This window comes from Punica granatum, chromosome 1, assembly GCF_007655135.1.
Source record: "Punica granatum isolate Tunisia-2019 chromosome 1, ASM765513v2, whole genome shotgun sequence".
NCBI classification, from domain to species: domain Eukaryota; kingdom Viridiplantae; phylum Streptophyta; class Magnoliopsida; order Myrtales; family Lythraceae; genus Punica; species Punica granatum.
Window position 1 is genome coordinate 684634 of NC_045127.1, and position 25339 is coordinate 709972.

General features: G+C 41.0%; 6 protein-coding genes across 10 annotated transcripts; 1 reads left to right on the forward strand and 5 right to left on the reverse strand.

Annotated features, from left to right (window-relative positions):
* Window positions 1-1742: 1742 nt before the first annotated feature.
* On the reverse strand, window positions 1743-5434 carry LOC116199103 (cis-3-alkyl-4-alkyloxetan-2-one decarboxylase). Of its 2 annotated transcripts, XR_004155467.1 has the most exons (13): window positions 5279-5433; window positions 4930-5149; window positions 4556-4631; window positions 4371-4456; window positions 4023-4116; window positions 3841-3917; window positions 3603-3730; window positions 3339-3410; window positions 2877-2947; window positions 2597-2672; window positions 2267-2410; window positions 2087-2179; window positions 1743-2018 (listed from the first exon to the last, which is right to left on the reverse strand). XR_004155467.1 is itself a non-coding variant. In XM_031529400.1 (12 exons), exons 1-12 carry the CDS (start codon window positions 5338-5340, stop codon window positions 2140-2142), a joined length of 1146 nt encoding a protein of 381 aa, XP_031385260.1. In that variant the 5' UTR covers window positions 5341-5434; the 3' UTR covers window positions 1743-2139. The 2 variants fall into 2 exon arrangements, 1 of the variants encoding a protein (XP_031385260.1); XM_031529400.1 differs by having other exon boundaries at window positions 1743-2179; window positions 5279-5434.
* Window positions 5435-5555: 121 nt separating this feature from the next.
* On the forward strand, window positions 5556-8207 carry LOC116198987 (protein FAR1-RELATED SEQUENCE 6). 2 transcript variants are annotated; one of them, XM_031529274.1, is made up of 2 exons: window positions 5556-5963; window positions 6087-8207. In XM_031529274.1, exon 2 carries the CDS (start codon window positions 6087-6089, stop codon window positions 8094-8096), a length of 2010 nt encoding a protein of 669 aa, XP_031385134.1. In that variant the 5' UTR covers window positions 5556-5963; the 3' UTR covers window positions 8097-8207. The 2 variants fall into 2 exon arrangements, with proteins under 2 accessions (XP_031385134.1, XP_031385140.1); XM_031529280.1 differs by having other exon boundaries at window positions 5556-5950.
* A 49-nt stretch (window positions 8208-8256) lies between these two features.
* On the reverse strand, window positions 8257-9550 carry LOC116199144. The gene is made up of 2 exons (XM_031529438.1): window positions 8938-9550; window positions 8257-8784 (listed from the first exon to the last, which is right to left on the reverse strand). The coding sequence occupies exons 1-2, from the start codon at window positions 9460-9462 to the stop codon at window positions 8341-8343; spliced, it is 969 nt and encodes a 322-aa protein (XP_031385298.1). The 5' UTR covers window positions 9463-9550; the 3' UTR covers window positions 8257-8340.
* A 382-nt stretch (window positions 9551-9932) lies between these two features.
* Window positions 9933-13381, reverse strand: LOC116199073 (signal recognition particle 54 kDa protein 2). Its single transcript, XM_031529370.1, has 9 exons — window positions 12887-13381; window positions 12403-12502; window positions 12146-12299; window positions 11905-12055; window positions 11670-11818; window positions 11454-11554; window positions 11167-11324; window positions 10959-11073; window positions 9933-10679 (listed from the first exon to the last, which is right to left on the reverse strand). Exons 1-9 carry the CDS (start codon window positions 13115-13117, stop codon window positions 10351-10353), a joined length of 1488 nt encoding a protein of 495 aa, XP_031385230.1. The 5' UTR covers window positions 13118-13381; the 3' UTR covers window positions 9933-10350.
* A 3149-nt stretch (window positions 13382-16530) lies between these two features.
* Window positions 16531-21875, reverse strand: LOC116199058 (chaperone protein DnaJ). Of its 2 annotated transcripts, none has more exons than XM_031529351.1 (11): window positions 21355-21875; window positions 20628-20696; window positions 20344-20436; window positions 20119-20240; window positions 19425-19620; window positions 18998-19173; window positions 18744-18873; window positions 18132-18292; window positions 17802-17899; window positions 17441-17543; window positions 16531-17086 (listed from the first exon to the last, which is right to left on the reverse strand). In XM_031529351.1, exons 1-11 carry the CDS (start codon window positions 21673-21675, stop codon window positions 17041-17043), a joined length of 1515 nt encoding a protein of 504 aa, XP_031385211.1. In that variant the 5' UTR covers window positions 21676-21875; the 3' UTR covers window positions 16531-17040. The 2 variants fall into 2 exon arrangements, with proteins under 2 accessions (XP_031385211.1, XP_031385219.1); XM_031529359.1 differs by having other exon boundaries at window positions 20628-20798; window positions 21355-21491.
* A 632-nt stretch (window positions 21876-22507) lies between these two features.
* LOC116199156 lies at window positions 22508-25018 on the reverse strand. Of its 2 annotated transcripts, none has more exons than XR_004155482.1 (5): window positions 24367-25018; window positions 23750-23882; window positions 23379-23630; window positions 23021-23194; window positions 22508-22863 (listed from the first exon to the last, which is right to left on the reverse strand). XR_004155482.1 is itself a non-coding variant. In XM_031529448.1 (5 exons), exons 1-5 carry the CDS (start codon window positions 24556-24558, stop codon window positions 22777-22779), a joined length of 807 nt encoding a protein of 268 aa, XP_031385308.1. In that variant the 5' UTR covers window positions 24559-25012; the 3' UTR covers window positions 22508-22776. The 2 variants fall into 2 exon arrangements, 1 of the variants encoding a protein (XP_031385308.1); XM_031529448.1 differs by having other exon boundaries at window positions 23410-23630; window positions 24367-25012.
* Between the last annotated feature and the right edge of the window lie 321 nt (window positions 25019-25339).

The following is a 25339-nucleotide window of genomic DNA, read 5'->3' on the forward strand; positions in this document are numbered from 1 at the left end:
TATTATTATTTTTTTTTTTGGAAGTTAGGAAATGGTGGCGTTTGTACTTTGTTCGCTTTATCTTCGCGCCAAGAGAGAGGGAAGGATAACCTCGAGGAGTTTGATGTCGTGATTAAAGTGCATTTAAAATTTACATTCAATCTCAAGTTCGAATACCCTTGGAATCATCGGATCGCTTTTGGCGTAATTACCGACTCCGTGCGCTGCTGAGTGGGAGAGTGGTCCTGTGAGGTCGGGAGTTGTATAGTATTTAGTACAAGTACAGTAGAATCGGGAGAGGAGTGGTCCCCGGCAGTTAAGGCTGGGACCACTCCACTGTTGGATCATGGATGGGCTCACTCACTCGATTCCAAGAGCTCACCAGCTGGCTCTGACGCAGTCGAACAACTGTTACCTCTCCACCAATCGGGACAGACAGTGCCACCTCCTCATCCTCCGGGGCCATCTTCGGTATTCCACACGGCATAACAGCCCTTTCGGCCTTTCAACGTTTTGGACTTCCCTAATCGGACGAATCGAATTTCCCGGGTCCTTTTATAAATGGAAAAAAATATTTTTAATTGCTCTAGGTAGAATGCTAAAAAATCCTTCTAATTGAGAAAGACAGAATAGTATAGTCGCGTACGTACAAGCTCGCTCGATAATCAAGTGATTTCAGATTCGATTTTCATCGTGAAACTATTCATGCAATTTTATTAATTATTATCATGGGTCTCTTTTGTAACCGTAAAAAATTATTTCCACTTCAATATTTTGCTCACATCTATTGCATAGTTCTTGAATATTGTATAAATTACAAGTCATGCGATCGTGAGTGAGCTTGTGAACTAGAAAAATTTTTATATTGATTATTAAAGTACGCCTCATCATTGTAAACAGAACCGTACTTACATCACCAACTTTAATCTCCTCTATAGAGGGCATGGCTCGGCTAGTTACACGGCAAAGCAAGCAGGATCCGTGTTCTGATGATCGGCTTCGATAAGGAAAACAACGGGAATCATGTTTAAGTATAATTGGAAGCATCATTTCATCTACCATGTACTGTTCTTTTTAATATATATATATATATATATATATATATATATATTTCTAATTCTACCCCACTCTTTGGCTTTGGCTTTGGTTTTGGTACAGAATGATTCATCACGAACAATAAAAATAATTATTACATCAAAAGAACTAATGATTTTTATTCCCCAGTTTCATATTTTTGCATGTATAGATAATGTCTCCTACTAATTATTGCTGAGAGAAGAAGGAACAAAAAATGATTAACACAAATTAATCAGAGAAGTACTTGGTTATCATTTTGAATTAGAAGCAAAAATGATTAAAGTACAACTCTATGTTCCCTACGGTTCATCTCTTGGGGCCATTTTGAAGCTTTTTTTTTTATGTGTACCATGGTATCCAGAACTCAATGGGATCTGACTAATCCAGTCGGGAGATCGAGCATTAAAGGTTATTCTCTCTCCCAACAAGTGTACTTTCCGGAGTTCGAACTTGTGTTCTCCTCCTTACGGTGGTGAGGAACTTACCACTCAACCAACACTTTTGTTGGTCATTTTGAAGCTTTATTACCAAGCATCATCGATGGACACCGGGAGTTACAATAAAAAGTTGGAACAATGATTTTAATAAATTTCTTCCCCTCTCTCACATGCCATGGATATTCAAGAATGTATTTTACAGAACAGTGATGCAGTTTCATGAACAGTCGGCTTCACATACGGCATTCGTTGCAGAAAGCATATTTGGATTGAAGAATCAAACTGAGTCTTGTGAGACTCTCATATAACAAATACAAGTCATCAGAGAAAGACAAATTGACTATTTTCACGTCACATTTCCTTGCAATCTGTCCTCTGAATCCTCACTGTACATCTCTCTGATCACAACACAGCTGATTGGAATCTTTTGAATTTTCAATGATACAGGATCACGAAGTTTACAGTTGGAGCTGATCTCCCAGAGGTTTTCAGATCAGAAAATGCTGCCTCGAAGACCATCTGCATCTGTATAGTTGATGATGTCAAGCATTCCCTTGCTTCTTTTTCACCAAGTACTCAGAAATCTTTCTTACCTCCTTAAGTCAATAGTATTTAAGGCAATTCTCATTCCCCGGAGAGATTGGATTTAGAAGAACATTCGCAAGGCGTCCACAACTTTCTCAGGCCTGCATTACCGTGGAAAAGATTCAGGAAAACATTGGGAAAAAAAAAAATTTTGAGAAGAAGAAGAAGACTTATGGAAACTGATGTACCAGTCCTCTTGGGGCATGTGACCGGCTCCTTCAATCAACTTAAGCTTGATATTGGAGGGGTTCCCTTTCTGAAATTCCTCTGCAATGGACTGAGGCAAATACTTGTCCGAAATGCCCCAAGCAAGCAATATGGGCTTGTCCCAGCTGACGATTTTGATGCACCAAAGAAAGAAGAAAAAGAGAGGTGATGGAGTAGAACGAGCAAACAATGCTCAGATGGGATCTTGAGACTTCTTCATCCAAAAGAGTACTTACTCTAATGCAGGAAAATAGAGTTCGTTCGACAAGAAAATCGTTATCCAGATTTTGTCCAGAGTATAGATATAATACCTTCCAGAAGCAAAGCCAGTGGATATTTGGCTTAAAATTTGATTGAAGTTAGCTTTCCTCGCAGCTTCAAGCAGGGCTGTCCATTGAAATAAAGTAAAATTCAGTCAGAATGGATAAGTAGGTACACCAAACTGTAATTGGCGCAACTGAAAAGGCCAGTTTTCTTAATGAAAAAATATAACTTTGACCATATTTGTATACAGTTATTATCTACTTGCTCTATGCAAGATATCTAAATCTCATTCATGAATAATGAGGAAAAGAAATTCATATTACAAACCAAATCCAGGTCCCCCGCTTGATAGATAAGGTAACCTATAGACATCGGCCTTCTCCAGCTTCAGCACATAACTGTCGAGAAAAAAGAGTAATCTGTAAGCAATGCAGATATTAAAATATCTCCCTTTTCCCTCTAAACCTGAAATTAACAACCTAATCATTTTGTTTAACTACCGAAATGTGCTTATAAATGAATTTTATTTCATTTGAGAATATTTTTTAATAGCATAAGAAAATAAAATCAGAGAAGCTACATTATTCAATACTCTATGATGACTGTTATGAAGGCACTAAGTGAAAAGATAAATATGAAATACTCTTATTATACATAGCTTCTGAGAGCATTTCAGCAATTTTGATGAAATGAAACACCTTATAGATCACGCAAAGAATCATAAATGACAGCAATATGACAGCAAACATAAAAAGCCTTAGAGGTAAAAGATGTGGTTCTGATACATACGGGCTACCTGCTTCAATGAATCGCTCGGCCATCACAGCATTCTGGCACGTGAACTCACCATAGAGTGGAATCCTGTAAATACAAGGAAAAAACTGACGCCTATAAGTATAGTTTTGAGAGAGGACGAAAATAGTGCACTGAAATTTCCTTGTGAAACCAGAAAATAGCGGACGAAAATTCATGAAAGTCGTGGATTAGACACAACACTCAAAAACTACTTTATGTGCAAAAAGAGATGAAAAAAGCATAGAGAAATTGTTGGACCTTAGCTTTTGGAACAATCCAGGTGTGGGGGATGAGACAGTCAATGGACTATTCAAAATAGCAAGCTTAGATATACTGCTCGGGTTTTTCAAAGCCCAAGTTAATCCATAAGAACCTACGAGAAAGCCCTGCCAGAAATATGAGTTAGTGTTTGGAAGTTAAGTCCTCAGTACCCTGTAAATACTGCACCTACATAATCCTATCATTTGTTTTGCACGGACATTAACTCAGGATATACCTGAACAACTAGGAAGAAAGGAGACTTGATACCGAGAACTTCAAGCAACCTGTCAAGTTCTTCATGGAACTCCTTTTCTGAGAAAGTAGAGACAGAAATACATTACATTTCGATTATGTCCCCCGCGAGAAATTTGTTATATGGTGTAATACGCTTAATTTTGTTGATAAATATTCAAGAACCTGTGTAGTTAAAGCCATATCCAGGCTGTGGTTTGTCACTGAAGCCAAATCCTATCCAGTCAGGAGCGAAACAGTGGAACCCAGCATCAGACAACTACCAAGAGAGGAAAAAGAAAGATAATCAAACAAATGAAGACTTCTTAATGTCATAGATAAGATGAAAGCAGATTTAGATTTAGCATAGATGAATTCCTCCGAGCAGACATGTGCTTCAGCTGGACAATCCCATTTATTACCATCTCATTAGTCCACAATTATACAGATATTACCGCCATAAGAAATACGCAATGTGAACTGAATCTGAGAAAATTATACCTGGGACATAGGAAAAGCACAAAGACTGTATACCTGGGACATGACTACTCGGTAACTGTAAGACTGTGTTGGAGCACCATGAATGAAGACTACTGTTCCACGGCGGCTTTTGGGTGATCCTTCATGGCGAAAATTGCACAACAGTGCCGAATTCACTGTCTTGAATTGAAAGTGGGAAATAAAGCGGAGTCGTTATGCAGCAAAGTTAGGTAGGTCACCTGTTTCTCTTACAAACCATCTGAACTTGCCAGATTTCTTATAGGAGCCATACTCCTTCCCCTTGTCTTCTATCCTCTACAAGTCGAAATTCAAGCTCGAGGCATAGAAATGTTAAGCCACTGACAAGCTTAATATTCAAGGCACGCAAGTTAAAAACCATTTCTTCTCCTTCAATGGAGCCGTAGAAATGTTAATCCACAGAACAATACAATACAAACATGAGCCTGTCCTGTCCCCACGGTTTCATTTCATGAAGGCAAATGACACTATTGAATTCAGCTTCAGCAGATGGCCATGGTAGAAACTACGGCAATATTAATCTCTCTGTTTACAGAGGGGGAAAAAAAAAAAAGAGGAGTAAAATTTGACATACGTAGAGCATTTGACCGACATTGCCGTCTTCGGCGGGGTTCTCGGGAAGCTGAATGGCGCTTCTGCTCGACGGATTATCCGTGACGAACCCGAAAGGATTGAAGGCAGGGGAGTCGGTGTCTTTGCCATCCTTCTCATCTGAAGACCTGACAGTTGAGATTCTTGCTCTCCTGCTGACTAACCACTGGCCGCTGTTATTCCTCATATTGTGACTGCTACTCCTGAAGGAGTGGTGGAGAGGAGAAGATAAGAACAGAGAAGAAGCAGGCATTTCCGAGGAAGAGGAGGAAGGAGAAGAAGAGGGAGAGGAAAGAGAGGAGATGCAGAATCCCAGTGCAGTGAGTATGCACCATTCTTTTGGCTTCTTCTTTAGATTCAGTAAGTTGAGGGGGAAGAGGAAGATGTCAGCCATGGAATTCGTTGATTGCTGGGGCCCTATTCTGTCTTCTCTTTCTTCCTCACATTCTCGTCATCCTCCCGCTCCCCGCCATGGAAATGGAATTTTCCCTCGAGAAATGAGTGATGGGCTTTTTTAGTGGGGGTGGGTGGGCTTCCTATTATTTCTGTTCTATCAGGCCAGGCCATGGACTGAAGATGAATCCATCCATCATCAGATCTTTGACCAACTCAATTCATTTCATTAATGAAAAAAAAACAAATTCGGATGTAATTACCGTTTTAGCCCTTCAGGAACCTCCGTCGAGCCGATTCCGATGACTCCGTCCGTGCCTCCCCGCCAGCTCCCGGTGAAACTGCTGGTAGCTCCGATCCCGCCCCCCCCCCCTCCTCCTCCTTAACCTCACCTCGCGGCCCAGTCCGCCGCCTCCTCCTCCTCCGCCCTCATTTCTCTTAGATTCCCGCATCTCTCGCCACGGATCCCTCGAAGCAATTGGTTCCCTCCTCCGGTCGTAGAATTTTTGCCTGCAAATCTTCTCCCAACCTCCTCGAACCAAGTTCAAGCTTCCCTAATCTCAGCCATCGGTCTCTGCAACTCAGGTTCTTTCTGCCTCTGCAGCCGCTGAGTAAGAGGAAAAGGTGTAATTTGTCTCTCTAAGGTTCTATAATTTGTGGGTTTCTGGGGGCTTAAACAGTGAATGGTATTTGGTTTGAATCAATTGTTAGTTCTAAGGAGCCAAATTCATGTCTTGTTGGTTTCAGATGGAAGAAGTGCCTCTGATCGATGATCGAGGTGCAGTCGAGGGTGAATGCAGTGGGAAACAAGGGGAGAGGGACGATGCTGAAGCCCAATTCGGTGTGGAAAACCGTTTGTCTGAAGTAAGGAAGGAGTTTGTCCCGCCTGCTATCGGGATGGAGTTTGAGTCCTATGATGATGCTTATAATTACTACAGTTGCTATGCCAAGGAAGTGGGATTCCGTGTTCGAGTGAAGAACTCGTGGTTCAAGCGGAACAGCAGGGAAAAGTATGGAGCAGTGCTCTGCTGCAGTAGCCAAGGATTTAAGAGAATTAAGGACGCAAATCGTCTACGGAAGGAGACCCGAACTGGATGCCCTGCGATGATAAGGATGCGACTGGTAGACTCCAAGAGGTGGAGGATTCTCGAAGTGAGTCTCGAACACAACCATTTGCTTGGCACCAAGAGCTACAGGGCAATCAAAAAGATGGGCAATGGGACCAAAAGGAAGTCTCAGTTGGGTAATGCTGATAATGCTGAAGTACGGACTATCAAGTTATACCAGGCGCTCGTGATAGATTCGGCTGGCAATGGGAACTTGAATTCAAATGCAAGAGAAGTCAGGAACTTTTCCGATAAGAATCAGCTGAACCTTCGGAAAGGAGACACACAGGCTATCTATAACTACTTCTGCAGGATGCAGTTGACTAACCCCGGTTTCTTCTACTTGATGGATCTGAATGAAGTTGGCCGATTAAGGAATGTGTTCTGGGCTGATGCTCGGTGTAGGGCTTCATGTGGCTACTTCAGTGATGTTATCTATTTCGATAATTCATACATATCAAGCAAATTTGAGGTCCCACTTGTGGCATTTGTTGGATTAAACCACCATGGGCAACCGGTCCTGCTGGGCTGTGGCTTGCTTGCAGGTGAGACAGTGGAGTCTTATGAATGGGTGTTCAAGTCATGGCTTACTTGTATGTCGGGACTGACTCCGCAGACTATCATCTCAGATCGATGTAAAGTTATACAGAATGCCATAGCTGAGGTTTTTCCTAGATCTGCCCATCGTTTCAGTCTATCACATATCATGAGAAAAGTTCCTGAAAAGCTGGGAGGACTTCAAAACTATGATGCCATCAGGAAGGCTTTGATTAAAGTGGTATATGAATCTCTGAAAGTGATCGAGTTCGAGTCTGCCTGGGGGTTTATGGTCCAGCAGTTTGGGGTCGGTGCCCATGAATGGCTTAGAGGGTTATATGAAGACCGAGTTAAATGGGCTCCTGTGTACTTGAAAGACACATTCTTTGCAGGGATGTCTGCTGCTCGACCCGGTGAAGTACTGAGCCCATTCTTTCAGAAATACGTGCATAAACAGACCCCTTTGAAGGAATTTCTTGATAAGTATGAATTAGCGTTGCAGAAGAGGCATAAGGAAGAAGCCCTCACAGATATAGAGTCGAGGAACTCGAGGCCGGGATTAAAGACTCGGTGTTTTTTTGAGCTGCAGCTCTCTAGGGTATACACGAGGGACATATTTAAGAAGGTCCAGTTTGAGGTTGAGGAGATGTACTCTTGTTTTAGCACGACACAGTTACACATCGATGGGCCGATTGTCATATTCCTAGTGAAGGAGCGTGTCCCAGGGGAAGGAAATCGGAGGGAGATTAGGGACTACGAAGTCTTGTACAACAGATCGGCCAGTGAGGTTTGTTGCATCTGCAGCTGCTTCAATTTCTACGGCTATCTCTGCAGGCATGCCCTATGTGTGCTAAACTTTAACGGGGTTGAAGAAATTCCTTCGAAGTACATTCTCCCGAGATGGAAGAAGGATTACAAGCGTGTACATATTCCCGAACTGCGGTCGGGAGATGCGAATGTTGGTGATCGAGCGCAACGGTTCAACCAGTTGTTTCGGAGTGCCCTGCAGATTGTAGAGGAGGGGGTGATCTCTCTTGAACATTACAAGGCTGCTCTGCAAACCTTCGAGGAATCACTCAATAGGGTTCATAATGTTGATGATAGGCAGGAATAGATCGGACTAGGCCTTTTGTAGATATATTCTTACTCATCGTAACGCTATTCCAATTCAGTTGTTTCTTCCGTGATTGTGGATATTTCTCAATAAGATACGCTACTCGGGTCATCTCCTTCTCTTTTTGGGATACTTGATACGAGACACGACATGAGTTCACTACCGAAAGGAAAATAAATTCCACTTTATAATGAGAGCGGCGTCCCCAGAAATGAAAATTCAGGGCATGATCAAATTAAACTCTTCAGTTTGATCCCGTGTCGAGAACAGGAAGCCTACAATGGAAGCTGATCGACTTATCTGTTTGTCGGGAACCCGGGATGAAGAACTGGAATATCACTGTCAAGCAAGAGCCTTGCTCGCCGATCCCGTAGAAGGCACAATCTGGTTTTGCCAAGTGACAGTGGAGGCTCTTTGCAAAGTGCTTCACGCTCACTTGCACGGACTGAGCATCCCCTCTCGTAATCGCCCTCTCGAACCAAGACTGAGCACTCAGATTCCGGTCACTGGCTGGAGCCTCTGCTCGATCTCCAATAACTAGTAATTTCTGAAACTCAGCTCCGAGTGTGATCAAGGTAGTTGAGATTTGGAGATGGAGGTCTCCGCACTTGCTGATAGAGACATTGAGCGAGTCCCCAACGTGCCTCATTCGGTCCATGAAGCCCTGCAGCTGATTCATATCGGGCACCTGAACAAACAAGGGAAGACTATATTAACAGATTTTCATTTCCATCAACCTGAAATTAATGGACACAACAGAGGCAACCGGCAGCAAATCGGCATTAACTGGAAACAATTGAGGCAGAAGCTGTGAAGTAGAGTAACGACTTTCAGTTTAAACCTGAACGAGAGTCATGGGAAGAGACTGAGCCGCATCGAGAGCAGTCTGGAGTTCGAGGACCAGGGCTCTTGACAGAGGCTTCGAGATCGGGACATCCTGAATCACCGCGGACCTGTGGCCTTTGGTCTCGAACGTGAGGAACGGCAGGGGCTGAGTGCTGTTCGCTGGGAGCTTTTTCACGAGCTTGATCTGGAGGCAGTGATCCTGATCGGAGGATGCTGCGGACCCGTCGTCGGTACGGACGGCGGCGCTGCTACGCACGGCACGGAGGAGGAGGGAAACGTCGACGGAGAAGGCGATGCGGTCGTCGTTCTGGCTGGAGATGCGGTAGTCGTCGAAGAGGGCGGGGGTCCTGAACTGAGCGATGGACTGGACACCGTCGCCGTTAAGGAGGTTGTGGAGGAAGAAGAAGTGGTCGCGGGTGAGGTAGAGGTGGCAGAGCTTCCCCAGCTTGTCTAGGGCTGGGAGGAACCGCTTCTCGAGGAGGCTGACGCCGTTGTCCGTCAGAAACGCCTTGAACTTCATTGTCTCCTCTCTCTCTCGCTCCCTATGCTGCAGAGAAATGGGAGGGAACTGTTAATTAGCGCCAAAAGCATGTTTTATTTTATATATACCATTTTTTTTTCCTGAGAAAAGAAAATAATAGTTCTTTTTTCTTTTTTCAATTATAAAGACCAATGGGGATCTATAAATCTAATATAAGATGAAAGAAAATAAGATGTTATAAGAATTTCTCTTCCATAATATTATGGTGGGCATTAGTATTTTCTTACATGCTAGATTGGCTCCTGTTTCTTGATTTTCCATAATTTTTCTGCAATGCACGTGTAGGCCTCGGCCTCCTTTTTGATCGGAATTTAAGGCTTACGATAGGAGAAAATTCCGCGCGCTCCACCGTGGCTGGTACTGGATCGGGGACCAGGGTTAATGGGTCGAGATTCTAGAGTCGGAGCAAAATTTAGTGTGTAAATAATAAAAAAGGAATCACACGAAAATCCAAAAATAAGAATCGGACTTTGATAAGAAAAACTGTGAGAGATGAATTCATGGCACGCTTACATTCTTCCCAGACTTTCATGGGATCGAATTCGCATGGAAATCTGTTCAATTACCGAAACTCATGTCAACCCCTACTGTAAAGCATTCTCATATATCTTTCTTGTGGACGAGTTACATTCGGAAAGGAAAGGAGGAAAACTTCACGAACTGAATCTAAGCCTAGCCATAAAATTCCTAATCCATAGCAAGAGGTAAAACCGAGCATGACGAACTAGGCCTATAACGAATTAACTCATTTGAGGCCAAAAGTGGCTCCACTGAAATTTCCCAAATCCACCTGCTGCACTCTTCTGCCCAGTGCCCGACTCAGTAGTCCAGAGCTCTTGACAGCACCAGAAGCTAGACAGTTTTTTCTCACGATTCTCCGCCTCCAAACATTCCCATCATGTCCTTAGCAGATCCCATCTGCTTCATCAAGTTCTGTAAGCCTCCCATTCCTCCAATCTGCTTCAGCATCTGAGGTGGGAGGACTTTGCTCATGTGTTGGGCGTTCATGTTCCGAGACCGCATATTCATATCACCACGGGTCGGGATCTTAAGGCCCTTCATCTTGCTCCAGATCTTGGCAAGCCTTTTGTATTCTTCCATCATCTCCATCACCTCTCTGACCTGCCGACCTGATCCTCTGGCAATTCTCATTATCCTCGACTCATTCATTAACTTAGGGTTTGTACTGTCTAGCTCTGCAATACAAAGGAGCTACAGTGAGCAGTAAAATATTCAAACATATCATGATGCAGTATTGATCAGCTTTAGCAAGCGAATACAAATCCCCACCGTCCTATTTGCTTCTCAGGACTTAATTTTCGTAAGTCTAAGGGCCTCTCATGTGAGGTGAAATGCAGTATAAGCAAATATAGAAGCGTCGCCCCATCTACTAGCCTGATCTTTTGCTGGAATGACCAACACTTAGGAGCGAGATGCATAGTCAAAGCGTTAATCACTGAATAAAATGAACTTGCCTTCATTTGTCATTGAGTCCATCATAGTCATGTAACGCTTGATTTTTGCCTGGCTTTCTTTCTCCCGACCCTTCGGCATCAACTCTTGACTGAATCCCGGGAGCATGGAGAAGACCTACAAAAAAGTTAAAACCGCCCAAATTAAAGAGCTTGCACAGAGTAAATTGCTGAAACAATGGACTTGATTTAAGTGGAATGTAACTTCAACCTGGCCAATTGGACCCATTTTAAGTATATTTTGGAACTGCTCATACATAATCCTCAGCGTAAAGTTCCCTTCTGAGAGCTTTTGTAGAAGCTCTGGCTGTTGATCCATGGGAACCACTTCATGGATTTTGTCCATAAATCCAGTCCAGTCGCCCATACCTAAAAGGAAAAAGATGGTGTTTCCTCAAAACTAACTAAACCACCCATATATATTCGAACCAGAACAAGCTAACAAGTACTTGAAAGCTGTAAAACTGAAGCATAGAACTAAATAAGTGAAGAGTATACCTAAAAGACGGCTGACAAAAGGTTTAACATCAAAGACTTCAAATTCGTCCATATGCTCACCAGTACCTATAAAGATGACTGGACTTTTTGTTGCTGCAACACTGAACACAGAAGGAAAAAAATGCAATGAGAGTTGACGAATACAAAAATAAAAAAATAAAAGATGTATATCTACATATACTGATCGACAAGCAAAATCATGTCAATAATACTTACGCGCTAAGAGCACCACCTCCCTTTGCATGACCATCCATTTTTGTAACAATAACAGCTCCAACAGGAACACTCTGCTTGAATGCCTGGGCTTGATCAAATGCAGCTTGCCCGATACTACTATCCATAACAAATATTACAAGATCTGGTTTCTGCACAAGAAACGCCAAAAGCATATTAGATTTAGAAACTAGCATCCCATGATGTGATAAGAAAATCATTAATACCAAAATAGTACCGTTGCTTCAGAAACTTGCCGCATTTCTTCGAAAAGGGAAGCCTCCTGTTTATGACGCCCACTAGTATCCACTATAATGAGGTCACAGTTTTCCTTCTTGAATGTCTCCACACCTTCTACAGCAATTTTTACGGGATCTGATTCTGTATAACTATTAATCCAAAAAAAAAAAATTCAACCGGGCACAGAATAATGAATTTTGCCATTGAAGATCACAAAATCTGAAGTCAAGACCTCTTACCTTCCATAGAATGGAATTTTAGCTTTGGTGGCGTTCTGCTTTAACTGATCAAAAGCACCAGCTCTGAAAGTATCAGCACAAACAAGGGCTGGCTTCCATCCTTTCTTCTGATGATAATATGCATACTTGGTACATGTTGTAGTCTTACCAGACCCTGAAGTTTCCACAATCGCAAAAAAAAAAAAAAAAACAGTTTCTTCAAGAGAAAGGGGGGGAAAATGCTCTATCAGGAAACAGGTTAAAGGCTACAGTTGTACCTTGTAAACCAACAAACATGATGATGCTCGGTTTTCCCTTTTTTGGAGTAAAAGAAGGCTTCCCGGGATCCAACATCTTGCAAAGCTCATTGAATATAGCCTAAGACCAAATGATAACTTCTTATATGACAGTACCAAATATAACTACCACATGGAAGACGTAGCAGAAGAAGAGCAATATGCAGCAACTACTTTTTCATATCTCTACTCCCGACCGACACAAAGCAACAATAACAATAAAATGTTCCAAGAACTCTAGAACGACTTTCCAGCCTCGCTGTAGATGACTAGCTACATATTTACATAGAGCGCAAATATTTACAAGAGAACAACAAAAAAGTCCAGAAATTTTAAGCAATTTCAACTATCTGACTCATTGCATGACCAGTCAACCGGAAACAAGATGAAAAGAATATCCAACTGAAACAGAAAACAGATTTCAGCAATCAATCAGCCAACCGGAAACATGATGAAGAAAACGCACTCGCTGGATAATCTTGCGCTTGTTGTGGCCGGCAGCGAGATCCTCAAGATTGACGATGGCCTTGATGTTTTTCTGCATATCGCGGACGAGCTGGAACTGCACATCGGCGCTGAGGAGGGCGCGGGTGATCTCGTTGAGGCACTCATTGAGGACCTTCTCGTCGATGATTGTGGCATCGCTCATCTGCTGTATCGCGCGGGAGATTCTCCCTCCTAACTCGGCCAACACCATTTTCGCTGATTCTAGGGAAGCAGCACGATCGTCTAGGGCTAGGGTTTTGACTGAGACGAAATTGAGAGAAAGGGGTTAGGGTTTCGTCAAGTCGTGATCGGGATGTCTCCGGTAATCGGGAGTTCGGAAAGAAAGAGATGATGGAGAGGGAAAAACAGATTAGATTCTTTTTCACTTTGAGCAGCAGAAGCTCACGAAGAGATTTCTGCAGCTTCTTTTTTTGTTTTTTTGTTTTCCTTCTTTTTTCCAGTTCTTTCGTGTATATATATTTTCTTTGTGTTCGTGTATGTATATATATATATTAATGAAAGTTCAGCTTTAGTTTGATTTTCGGGTTGGACAAATTATCCAACTTAACTTGATTTTAAATTACAATTGTAAATGTTGATAAATATATTGATTATTGATAATATATATATATATATATATGTATATATCTATATATATAGATAAAAAGTAGATAAATGATTTATTATTAAAAAATTGATTTTAATAATGATTAAGAAAAAATATGAGTAAAAAAGTATTATTGAATGAAAGTGTAAAAATAATTAGTAAAAACTATGAGTGTAAATGTATTATTAAAAAAAGACAAAAATAATAATATTATATTATTAAATTTAGGAAAGAGTAGAATTTAGTTGAGTAAAATTAGATTATTATTCATAAATCAAACAAAGCCGTCTTTCGAGCTTTATTCGTTTTCGTTTTAGATTTTTGTTTACTTCCGAATATCTTACTGTCCTAAAATTCTCTTTTATTTTGTAAGAAAAAATACTTATGGTCTGACCATCCAATTTTTTACCAAAAACTCATTTACCGTCCAAATATATTTTTAAAATTAATATAGTCTTCAAATTTTAAAAAGTCACAAAAATATATTAGAAAAAAGGAATAGGGGAACATTGAAATCGGGAACAGGAGGGGGTGGTGGGAGACCAAGGCAATGGTCTCATCGGCCGAGGCCGTCAATGACCCCGATTGAGTGATGGTGGTGGCGATAGTCGCCGACAAGAACTCTACTGAGTACTGACCCCCTCCTCCCTCTCCCTCTCCTCGGCTCCTCCATTCCCCTACATCCCAAGTTCTTTTCTAATTTTGTTAATATTTCTGAAAATAATATTTATTAAAAATTAATTTATGAATAAAAAATGTGTTTTTAAACAGAAAAATGGACTGCCAGCCAGGCTAAAGCAGCAAAAAAAAAAAATTTAGGACAAAAATGACAAAAACACGCTAAAGATTAAAGATAAAAAAAATATATTCGATCATTATATTTTAATATAATAACAGTGTTTTTATACCAATCGTATAAAATCTATAAAGACCGTACTTATTATCTTTCATCTTTCAATTTTTTTTTGGATAAGTGATGATATCATTTCGCAATTAAAAAAAAGAGTTCCCAATACACTTATCCAACAAACAGTCACAAGACCAACCCACATAAAACGATACAATGAAAATTCTACAACGATTCATTCAAAATTGAACTATAAGGACAGCCGGGGACTTTAAGATGCAAATTCTTAATGATAGAGACTCTGCTTCTCACTTCAGATCAAATGCGGGCGCCCCCCGCATCTTTCAAATTGTACCTTAACATACTCAAGCTAACATGTTTTTGTCTCGCAATGACACTTTTAGTATTTTTAATATAAGTATTTAGTATCTGAATTCGAGTTTTTATATTTTTAATAATCATGATTAATACAAATATTTTTTTACTTTTACTTTTATTTTAAGTCTTTAATATTACGGTTGAAGTATTTATTATTTTGTATAATCCATCACAAATAGTAAAAGTATCAAACACTTTAACTAAAATATTAAATATTTGAACAAAAATACTAAGTGTATCACGATGACACGGAGTCATATTAGAATTTTTTTCAACTTAACTTTAACAAGATATGTTTAATTTTATTTATATTATTTAATATATATATTAACTTTGTGTAATTATAGCGAGAACACGTAATAAACGCTATACATGTAAAATTATTTTAAGTCATTTTGTTTTGTATGAAAACTTTTATAAAATTTAATCTTAGATTGGTATAATTAAATAAATCAACCATAACAAAAAATCATAAGATTGCACCTCCTTCATCCGTTCGAAGATATCGACTGTAAGTACACTTTATTTCTGCCCAAAAGAAAGGGGAAGGGAAAGATTTTGACTTTCTAACTGCATCGATTAGCCAGTATATATTTCGGATTGTCCTTCCTTCCTGATTAGTTCATATTCCTATTCCAAATTAAATAAATTTAATCAGCTGTGGACGGCACAAGGGGGCATGTCCGATGATTTGTGTCTAGCCAACAGACGGTAAGCGAGTTGTAAAATACATGGATGCAGCTGGGCATCCTTATCGGCGTGTCACCACTACCTCTCCCTCCATGCGCTCCTTTGCCGCACCGCAGCAGCGGCAATTCCTCCTTGAACGTGTTCCAATAGATCGAGGCGAGGGTTGAATAGTCTGCTAATCAAAAACACTCTAATAATCTCCGTAATCTCCAGATCGGCCCGTATGGAGAAAACGCGTCACGTGCCCCTGATGAATCATACAATTGTAGATGCGGGTTATGTGCTGCTCCAATACTTGCTCAATGTCTTGGCTACTGATTGGATCCAAGCCCAGGCGGCCATTGAGACGGCGCTGTAAGTGGGTATGCAGGCCATTGGCCGGTCCTTTGAGAAGCTCCCTGGCCGGAAAGAAGACTCAAGAATAGTCTTCTTCGATTATCTCCCGTTCATATAACGAGAAAATATTGAATTAGTAATACAAAACCAAGTGTTTCACTGAACAACTATCTCTTTCTTACTTTACATGCGTCATTCATGGGTGTCTTGCTTATCGTTTTGAAGAACAAGCCAATTCAATTTGATGAGAAAAATGGTCACAGTTCCCTTTGGCAATATGATGTTGCCCGGGTTGCAGACCTTGCGTCGGCTAGGGACAATGAGCACGGGCTCTCCCGACCACTTCCATTCAATATGGAGCTGGAATACTGGCCACGAGTGAATGGGAGAATGGGCCGCGAGTGTACAATCTCAAATAAGTTTCTGAAAGAATTTAGGTATATTTATAAACGGTGTAAATATTAAGCATAAAATCCCATCTTGATATCGGAAACAGATTCTATTTGGAAATTTCGAATGCAAGTAGCTTTAATCTTCACTCTAAATAAATACTCAAAAGAGGGACCCTGCGTGCCTTTTGGGGTTTGTTTACAGAACTGAGTCCAATTCAAGTAAATGAAATATTTTATACAGGGAATAAAAGGAGGGGGGAAAATGTTCACCGAAACAAGTGATCCCATTACGAACTGATCCAAAAGAAAATTAAATTCCTCAAACCAAACACGGCATTTGAGATCTCATCGAAGGATTAGACCCATTCAATCGATTTGGTTATCCAATCAATTTATTAAAGACGAGAACACGTCTTACTACTATAATTCTGTTCTGCACAGCAACAGAGTAATTCACCAAGAAGAACCAGAAAATAGAACACGAAAAATCTCCTCTCCTGCATAACATGTGCGAAGTAAATCTCATCAATTTGCAACGCCAACATATCATGCGTGTTCGGTATATTCAGTACACTTTATCCATCCCACCCCTTTCTCGAATCAAATATTCGGTACACTCTGCTGAAGCAAATCTTCTTTTTATCGCCTGACAGACAAATCACTAGAATTTACACCAGCAAAGAAATAATGAAAGAATACCTGCTAGCTTTTGCACCTCATAATCATTTGTCCTTTGCTGAAAACTAAAAGGTCGACCAGATGAATGGTTAATCTCTTTCAGGAGCCACTTCAAGGGTAAGGCCAGAAGAATTCCCGGCCGCAACTATGGATGCAAAAGACAGGTATAGCTGAGGATTAAGCTTCATCTAGAGGAAGATTCAAAACTACAGGTTGTCTTTTATCCATTTGAGAGCTCCATTTGCAACAGACCTGCAAAGTTCATGATCCACCCATGTTTTGTGAAGAAGAAGAAGAAGAAGAAGAATTACGAAAGCGTACAACTATTTCCTAATGGACATAATTCCATGAGCCACCCTGTATCAGCGACCTCAACACCCAATTTCTCAAGGGTGAGATAATATTTCCAAAAATTATCAGTTTCTATCAAATCACTTTTATATAAATAATTTCATTGCTTACAAGGATAAACTAACCATTTGCTGTCATTTCAGGAGCAACTGTGGTCCTTCCATGTATTAGCCATGTTCAAAATTTTAACATGAACTAAACAGAGGAAGAATAAAATGTTGCAACTGTAAAATGGATAAGAAAAAGAAATATTACCCGGCAAAATTGGTCAACTTTTTCAACCAATCATCGCTCTGGGTCTCTGATTCTTCTTCAGTTTTCTCCACATCAGCTTCCAATGGAGTCCCTATAGTTGTGGCTGCACGACAATTGCAAGGACAATGACTAACGAAGGTCCAAGAGGTTTTATAATACTTTTTGGAAAAAAGCAATAATTTCCAAATTAAATCATTTGCAAACAGTTAATTATTTCACATATGCAGGTAAGGTCTATATAAGATGAGAAACGCAGTTAAAAAACAATGCTGTATAGAAGCAAGTTTTGTTATTAGTACTCAAAAAGCTAAAGACAGAAATAGCAAATTAAGAAAAACAAAGGATAAAATAAGAAGCAGACCTTTATTAGTTGGTTGAGATCTAGGCCTAATTCGCGATCTGCTGCTACTAGAACCACTTAACACGGCTAATTCTTCAAGCAATTCCCGTTCATTTGTGCTGCACAAGTCAGTAGTGAGAAAAGTCAACTACAAATCTTGTGAAACATACTTCATATGTGATTATAAAAGTGCAGTTGAGAGAGCTCCATAAGTCTCTACAACATAAGTCCATGGGACCGAATTATAGGATATAGCAGCAGCTCACAGTGCACAAACCAAAGGGCTGATTAGAAATTGCTGAGACCAAAACAAGATGCGGCAGAACATAAGCAATCCCAAACACCGTTTACCTTACACGTTTCGGGATGGTAACTTTAATCGTGAATAAGTGGTCCCCACGTATCGATGGCTTATTCAGTTTTGGTGCACCTTTTTTAGCCAGTACAAGCACATCCCCAGGTTGTGTACCGGCGGGAACTTGAAGGTCAGTCGTTCCTTCAACAGTTTTCACCTATTATTAACATAAGAAATATTATCCACGAATCATAGGTATCATCATTATATTACATGCAGCCCACCCGATTTTTTTTTGCGTTTCTCGGGCATATGAGACAAGTTCTTTATTTTTACCCAATTGACAGTTCAGTATTTAGCTTTGCAATCAAATACTGCAAAAAGAAGAATATAATCAGGCTATGCATCTAAGGTTGGTTGCATTAGATGATCATTATCTGTTTCAAACTCTTATACCATTATAATTAGTTTCACAAGCAGTTCACGATCAAAAGCCAATTCCAAGGACAAGAGCTCATAGAGATTTTTGGTTCGTGGTGCAAATTTTATTTTTCAATTTGATAATTAGTGTTGCTTCAAGTGGTTACGGCAATGGACAAAATTAATTGAGTCAAATACATTGAACTCCACTGTTGATATAGAGCACATAATATGGACGAAGATATTACCTTTAGAACAGTTCCTAATATTGCATCAAGATAACTAACAGAGACTGTTGAACTGAGATTTATGCCATCTCTTTGTATCTCGGGTATCTCTACAACATCAAGATATACATAAAGATCGCCGGGAGGACCTCTGCAAAAAAAAATTTAACATATAAACATAAAACATGTCATTTTGTGTAAAGATAGGACTTCTAAAATTCATGGACACTTATTCATCAGTGAAAACTATTAAAGCAGTTTGTAACTTTGTATACCCTCTTGGTCCCGCATCACCTTCTCCAGCAACCCGGAGAATACTTCCTTTGCTGACTCCTGGAGGAATTTTGACTTTTATGTCCTTCTTAACACGGACACGCCCTTCACCAGAGCATTTTCGACAGTATTCTGATATCACCTCACCATCTCCACCACAGGTTGGGCAAACAGAAACCTACCATAAAAGAAAGCACCACCACTGACACTTGAGTGCCTTCAAAATGAAAGCTGATATCAAATGATAACAAGGTAACAGTAGCAGCTTTATAGAAGAACATAAATATCAGATCATCCCAAAGACTATTGTTTTCATGATGCAAGGTCTATGATGCAAACCCACTACTTTATCCTAAAAGGAAGAGCCCCGCCGGGGGGGGGGGGGGAAGGATTTCATCATCAGAACTGCAGTATAATAATTTTCAGTACCTGGGAAAACATGCCAAAGGGAGTCTGCTCTGTACGCATAACCTGTCCTCGGCCTCCACATGTTGAGCAAATCCTCATCTTGGAGCCAATTTTAGCTCCAGTACCAGAGCAGATTTGACAGGTTTCCAAATGGGAGAGCTCAAATTCTTTTTCCGATCCAAATATAGCCTCAGAAAACTCTAGAGTCATGTCATATCTGAAAAACTTTGGAACCGTGAGTCAACTCTAACTATTCTAAATTTATAGAGCTATTTCTGAAGACAATATTAGGAATAAATATAGAAGATGGGTAAACACAACATGAGTTCTTATACCGCCAGAAACAAGAGATGCAATCAAGTCATTAACAAGAAAGCAATAAAATAGCTTCAAGAACTATTGATACAGAATCAAAACAGCCAAAAACAAATAATACACCAACACATCAAGCAAACTTGATACTTTTTGTTGCAACTGAGCACAGAAGAACTATTTCATTGAGCATTATCCAAACCTGTCAATCCCAGCATAAAAGACAATACAAAGTATACTTTGGTGAAAAATTACTTCGACCAAACCTTGGTGAAAAATTACCATAACCAAGTCAGGGACAAATCCATACCCAAAAAGAACTTTAGGGTATGGATTTCTAGCAGCGAGTGCACGGGTAGTTTAAGTACTGACTGAAAAAAGGAAAATTTTACACAGGGCTCACCGTAGATCTTCTCCCTTTGTAACAGTACTACGACGCCGTGTCCTAAACCCAGTTGTGTCCATCCCAGGAAAACCGCCCATACTCGGCCCAAAGAATGTTTCAAATAAATCAAAAGGATTTGTCTGCGAAGTGTCTAAAAATAATAAGACAGACGGTATACGTATTATGGAATTGAAGCAGTTATATTACTTATATACTAAAAGGTTGGATGCATGTGTACGGTACCGTATAAGCACTTGATGCTCCACCAACAGTACTCTTGACTCCGGCTTCACCATATTGATCATATAGAGCCCGCTTTTTATCATCAGATAGCACCTGAATTCACCCCAAGAATTTCAAGAACAAGATAAAAAAAAAAGATATACCTTCCAGAGAAAGCCTCATTGGCATCAACAGTGACCACCTAATTAGAGGATTCTACGAGGCGCTTATTAGAAAGTAAGCTCAAGAAATACCTCAACAAGGCATTAAAAATTGAGACAGAGTACTACTTTTTTGATGCATACCTCATATGCAGCACTGATCTCCTTAAACTTTTCAGTTGCTCCAGGTTGTTTGTTTACATCGGGGTGGTACTTAAGAATAAGGAACGGACAGAAGTGAGAATGCATCATTTGCTCCAATACATGAATAGAGAGACACATTCAACTAAAGGCAATGAATACCAACGAGCATGACTGCAAAACAAGGCTGTAATCACTAGCAATTTCGAGCACAACACATCATAGGGTACACATCTATAGTCACTAAACACTTAGCATATACAAATTATTACTAGACGGCAACTCAAATATGCAGGCCCACTCCGAGTAGGTAGATATTACGCCAATAGGTACAATCCACACACCACCGAAGAACCTCACAAGGGTTCAATGTACTTTCATAACCAAGCATGCCGAGCTTCGTGCCCTATCAACACTGAATTCTCCAGAAATCTATAGAGATGTGAGTTCATGGGAAAAGAGCACTCAGAATATCTCTAGTCTCGAGCAATGCGAAGCTATTAGCTATTTCCTCCATCGTCCTCATCATGCGCTCATTGAAAATCAAAAGTACTGAAATGCAAATGCGATCACAGCTATTCATTTACTGACCGGATAACTTCACGATTAATTTGAAATTTCTCTTATTAATAAGATGATGAGCCCAAATGCGTGATGAGAAGCTCATAATAAACCCATCAAATTTGTCAATCGTAAAATTGAGGTTGAGGAGAGAGCTCTCAGTACGTACCTGACGAGCTAACCTTCTGTAAGCCGCCTTTATCTCCTTACTGCTGGCGGACTTGGGGACGCCGAGAGTGGCATAGTAGTCCCCGGAAGCTCTGACGACCACCGTTCCGAAACGCCTCGAGGAGGAGGACTTACCGTTTCTATGCGAGTACTGGAGAGGTAAGGAGACGGAGAGCTTGTGGCAGCTCCTGAGGTTGGGGCCACCAGGGAACAGTACGGAAGAGGAAGAAGTAGACGAGGAGGAAGATAATGGAGGGTAAATTGACGGGACAAGCGGGTGGGAAGAAGGAAGGAGTGAAGAAGACGAGGAGGGAATGGCCATATCGACGAACTTCCAGAAGCTACACCTCCTAGGTAGTGGCAGCGTTCATGTGTTTGCGGCCATAGCCGGATGCCTGCGAGGGGGAGGGAGACCGAGAGCCGACGACGATGGCGAAGGAAATGGGAATTTCCTGGTTTCTCTAGGGGCAAAAGTGGAAAGGACGGTTTTACGTAAGTTGTGTGGCGGAAAGGCAAGGTAAGAAAGGTGGGAGCATAAAAGAGAGGCGGTGATCGAATGTGTTATGCGACTTCGTGTCTGCAGTTGCAATTTTGTCACGTTTTCTTATCACCAAATTTATGTACTCCCATCATCTACCATAACATGACTAATCGGCAAACTGAATTCTCAATGAATAAACTTTATCTACCATCAAAGAATTTACGAAACTTCACCAACAACAAAGAAATGTACCAAAAATATATTCGTCATTAGGATTTTTAGAATCACTCTAGGGAATTAAAAATTAAACAATAGATGAAATTTACGAAAATTTACCGACAACGAAGAATTTACGAGAAACATCTTGTTATTAGGATTTTTAAGAATCAAATGGACTCTAGAGAGGTAAAAAGAAACAGTTTCTATTCCATCTTGATTGGAATTCAAAGAGGCTAGATATATCTTTCAATTGTAATATAATTCTTTGGAACATGGACCCCAAGCTAGTGACTAGGGGCAGGGGCAGATATAGATAGGATTGAGCCTCTGAGATCACGAAGTCCATCTCGAATATATTGGTGAGGTTTTATGCGGTATCTAGCGAAAGGGATGAAGAGAATTAATCCCATGGAACCATATTAGACACGCCGAATATGATTACACTACTTGCATGTGCAAAACTGATACCAACCTGAAGTCATCCATTTACTCTTTGGACTTGCAAATGTCTATCCATAAGAAACATACATTTCTTTATTCTATCACAAGCAAAAGGCATACAATATCTATAAACCATCAATCCCCAATGAGGGGGGTAGAAGGCGAACAAGGCGAGCCCAATAGGAGGGTCTCTTTGTCGAATCCCCCACAGTCCCTCATCTTTCCTTACTACTAGTGAGGTTGAATCGATGCTTTTCCATGCGAATGTTCCTGATATCACAATCAGAAAACATCGGGATTGAAGCGCCCAGGAATGGAGTTGCTCTGCTGAGCCTGTTTCAGATGCATCGTCAAAGCATAGTTGTTCACCTGAAGGTAAAAACAAGACAGCAAGATTAAGATCCAAATCCGAACAAGCAGTCATAGTTTCAAATTATGAGCTACCACTTCCATCCAAAATAAAAATATTCACCCAAACATTCATAAGCAGCATGGCAATAGTTAATAACAGTTTTCTCTTCCATACCTCGAGCATCCTCAGCTGCTCCTGATACTGAGAAACTAGCTGCCTCAACTGCTGCAGTTCCCGATTCTTATCCTCGCACTCTTTCTGACGCTCATGCTGAATAGCAACAGCCCGTTTTAGAATGCTGTTCTCTCGCATCAATGCCTCGATTTGCTGCTTCAGCATGATGGTTTCCTGGTAATAATCAATGAAATAAAAAAAACAACCAGTTAGATGCCAGTAAACTGTTGTGACATGGTGAGTAGCTGGCGGCGGTCAATCAACAGAATAAATAAACTATGGGAGCATTAGCTCTCTGATCATAGAACACTAACTCAAAATATCAAAATTGGAAAAAGAGCTCCCAGTAAATTTTCACCATTTGCACAAACATCGCATCTATTATACACCTGTTGTGAATTTTCCACTGCCTGTGCACCAGCTCTCCTGCTGACAGAATGCTCAAAGACCTCGAGAGCTCTCGCTGCACGCGCTCTGGCATCATCGAGGCTAGTGGCACTCATCATCTCCTTCACAAACAATTCCACCCATTCTGGACCATCAGCAGGAATATTATTCGGAGCCAATGGATCTTCAGGAGCCAAGCCACTTCCGTTATCAGCAACAGGTACTGCAAGGACACGGTACACAGATGGTCCACATTGGTCAGGACAAATCAAAATAAATTAAAGAAAAAATGTAATAATCTTCCTCAGACAAAACGTAAGGGAGCAATCCATTTGAGCATACCTTGCTCAACATTAGAAACGGATTCTTCAGCAGGGGCATGATTCTCCTCTGCAGATCCCAGGCACAGCTCGTGAAGGCTCTTGATTGCAGCATCTATGTCATTGCCACATGCTTCTAACGCTCTCTCAAGAACCTGAGGAAGTTGCATAGACGGTTCAATTATATATACATTTCACTCATGTTCAATGCGGTAATAATTTCCAGGCTGGATTTTCTCATAAAATTGTATTTCAAACTGAACGATTACGCTACAATGGTACCAAAGCAAGCACTTTTGAATCGTCCCAATGAGCCACTCGGGCGTATTATCATGGCATAGCATTCTAGATAGAATTTCAGTGACCATGATTCACCTAACATATGTTCTGGGCAAGAAGACATAGTATGCCTCAGACAGAGACTCCTCATTTACAGTTTCTTTTAAATTTTTTTCCCCATCAACCCATTCAAATAAAAAGCAGTCAGATGCATCCATTCAACAAAATTTGATCAGGTGGCAAAGCAGGAAATTCCAGTTCTACAACTCAATAAAGATAGGGCGAAACAACACAACATCTCAATCAATCAGTGATGATAACTAATTCCAATAAGAAAGAGAGCGAGGGGACGGTGTTCACCTGAGCCTCCATATGTGGGAAAAGGGCGGAGAGGCGGTCGAGAAGAGACGGGGCCGGGAAACTCCCTGGGGCGGCAGAACCGGGAGGAGGGGAGCAACGGCGGAGCTTTTTAGTGATGGGGATAGGGGAAGCGGTCGAGGGGTGTTGATCTTCAAAGTAGGATCTCTTGCTACCACAGACTACTGCAGACATGATTCAAAAACCCTAGCTCCGTCGTACTCGTTTCCAATTTAAATCCCCTCTGATCTCTTATCTCTGCGTCTCTCTCTCTCTCTCTCTCCCCCCTCTTTCGTCCTTCCTGTAAAACTCCGAAAACTCTTTTATCCGTCGGAAGAACAGATAAATACCAGCGACGCAACAGATAAATTACGACCGGCGATCAAGGGGTTGTCTCTCTCTTTCTCTCTCTGACTTGGGATCTGATAGAAATGGAATCGGGATTGAGATTTCTTCGGGGCAAGGCTAGGGTTTGCTTGTTCTTCCGATTTTCCTTCTTCCTTTCATCATCCACTCCGCCACCGTGTGAGGTTATATACCATATATACCATATAAATATATATAAATGTGTACGCAAATGGATGGAGTGGAGCCGAGGACAGATGAGGATGGATGGCTTTTGGAGGAGGAGGTGCATTCCAAGTGGTGGCTAAAGCACGTGGGGAACATGTCTTCCGGCCAGGCGCATACCAACATATATCATGCGAGGCCCATCCACGTAGGACCGCACACTGCAGAGTGGGTCCCCCCCACCTCAGCGTGCGACCTCGGCTAATAGCCCGACCAGGACCAACATGGGAAGGAAAGGCAAAAAAGGGCGTCAGATTGAGATGAAACTCTGGACCGGCGATCCGGGCTTTAAGCTCACATGTTACTGACTTTGGGCCCATGCCTGATTCGAGCCTGAGGCTGTGGACTCGGTTGATCAAATGAGAACCAAGACTTAGTATAATAAAGGAGAAATCATAAATAACTA

What these genes read in the sequence shown, in the direction of transcription:
- LOC116198987 (XM_031529274.1), top strand. Translation starts at nt 6,087, where the DNA reads ATGGAAGAAGTGCCTCTGATCGATGATCGAGGTGCAGTCGAGGGTGAA.
- LOC116199156 (XM_031529448.1), bottom strand. Translation starts at nt 24,558, where the DNA reads ATGTCTGCAGTAGTCTGTGGTAGCAAGAGATCCTACTTTGAAGATCAA. An exon ending in TCCCACATATGGAGGCTCAG is followed by an intron (nt 23,883 to 24,366) that starts GTGAACACCGTC and finishes CAACTTCCTCAG; the next exon opens with GTTCTTGAGAGAGCGTTAGA. An exon ending in CAGTGGAAAATTCACAACAG is followed by an intron (nt 23,195 to 23,409) that starts GTGTATAATAGA and finishes GATTATTACCAG; the next exon opens with GAAACCATCATGCTGAAGCA.
- LOC116199103 (XM_031529400.1), bottom strand. Translation starts at nt 5,340, where the DNA reads ATGGCTGACATCTTCCTCTTCCCCCTCAACTTACTGAATCTAAAGAAG. An exon ending in CTTTCTTCCTAGTTGTTCAG is followed by an intron (nt 3,731 to 3,840) that starts GTATATCCTGAG and finishes TATTTCTGGCAG; the next exon opens with GGCTTTCTCGTAGGTTCTTA. An exon ending in GGATTGTTCCAAAAGCTAAG is followed by an intron (nt 3,411 to 3,602) that starts GTCCAACAATTT and finishes TTGTATTTACAG; the next exon opens with GATTCCACTCTATGGTGAGT.
- LOC116199144 (XM_031529438.1), bottom strand. Translation starts at nt 9,462, where the DNA reads ATGAAGTTCAAGGCGTTTCTGACGGACAACGGCGTCAGCCTCCTCGAG. An exon ending in TTCCCATGACTCTCGTTCAG is followed by an intron (nt 8,785 to 8,937) that starts GTTTAAACTGAA and finishes TTGTTTGTTCAG; the next exon opens with GTGCCCGATATGAATCAGCT.
- LOC116199073 (XM_031529370.1), bottom strand. Translation starts at nt 13,117, where the DNA reads ATGGTGTTGGCCGAGTTAGGAGGGAGAATCTCCCGCGCGATACAGCAG. An exon ending in AGCGCAAGATTATCCAGCGA is followed by an intron (nt 12,503 to 12,886) that starts GTGCGTTTTCTT and finishes ATTTGGTCTTAG; the next exon opens with GCTATATTCAATGAGCTTTG. An exon ending in GGCAAGTTTCTGAAGCAACG is followed by an intron (nt 11,819 to 11,904) that starts GTACTATTTTGG and finishes TTTCTTGTGCAG; the next exon opens with AAACCAGATCTTGTAATATT.
- LOC116199058 (XM_031529351.1), bottom strand. Translation starts at nt 21,675, where the DNA reads ATGGCCATTCCCTCCTCGTCTTCTTCACTCCTTCCTTCTTCCCACCCG. An exon ending in CCTTTGGCATGTTTTCCCAG is followed by an intron (nt 19,174 to 19,424) that starts GTACTGAAAATT and finishes CTTTTATGGTAG; the next exon opens with GTTTCTGTTTGCCCAACCTG. An exon ending in GGTGATGCGGGACCAAGAGG is followed by an intron (nt 18,874 to 18,997) that starts GTATACAAAGTT and finishes TTTTTTTTGCAG; the next exon opens with AGGTCCTCCCGGCGATCTTT.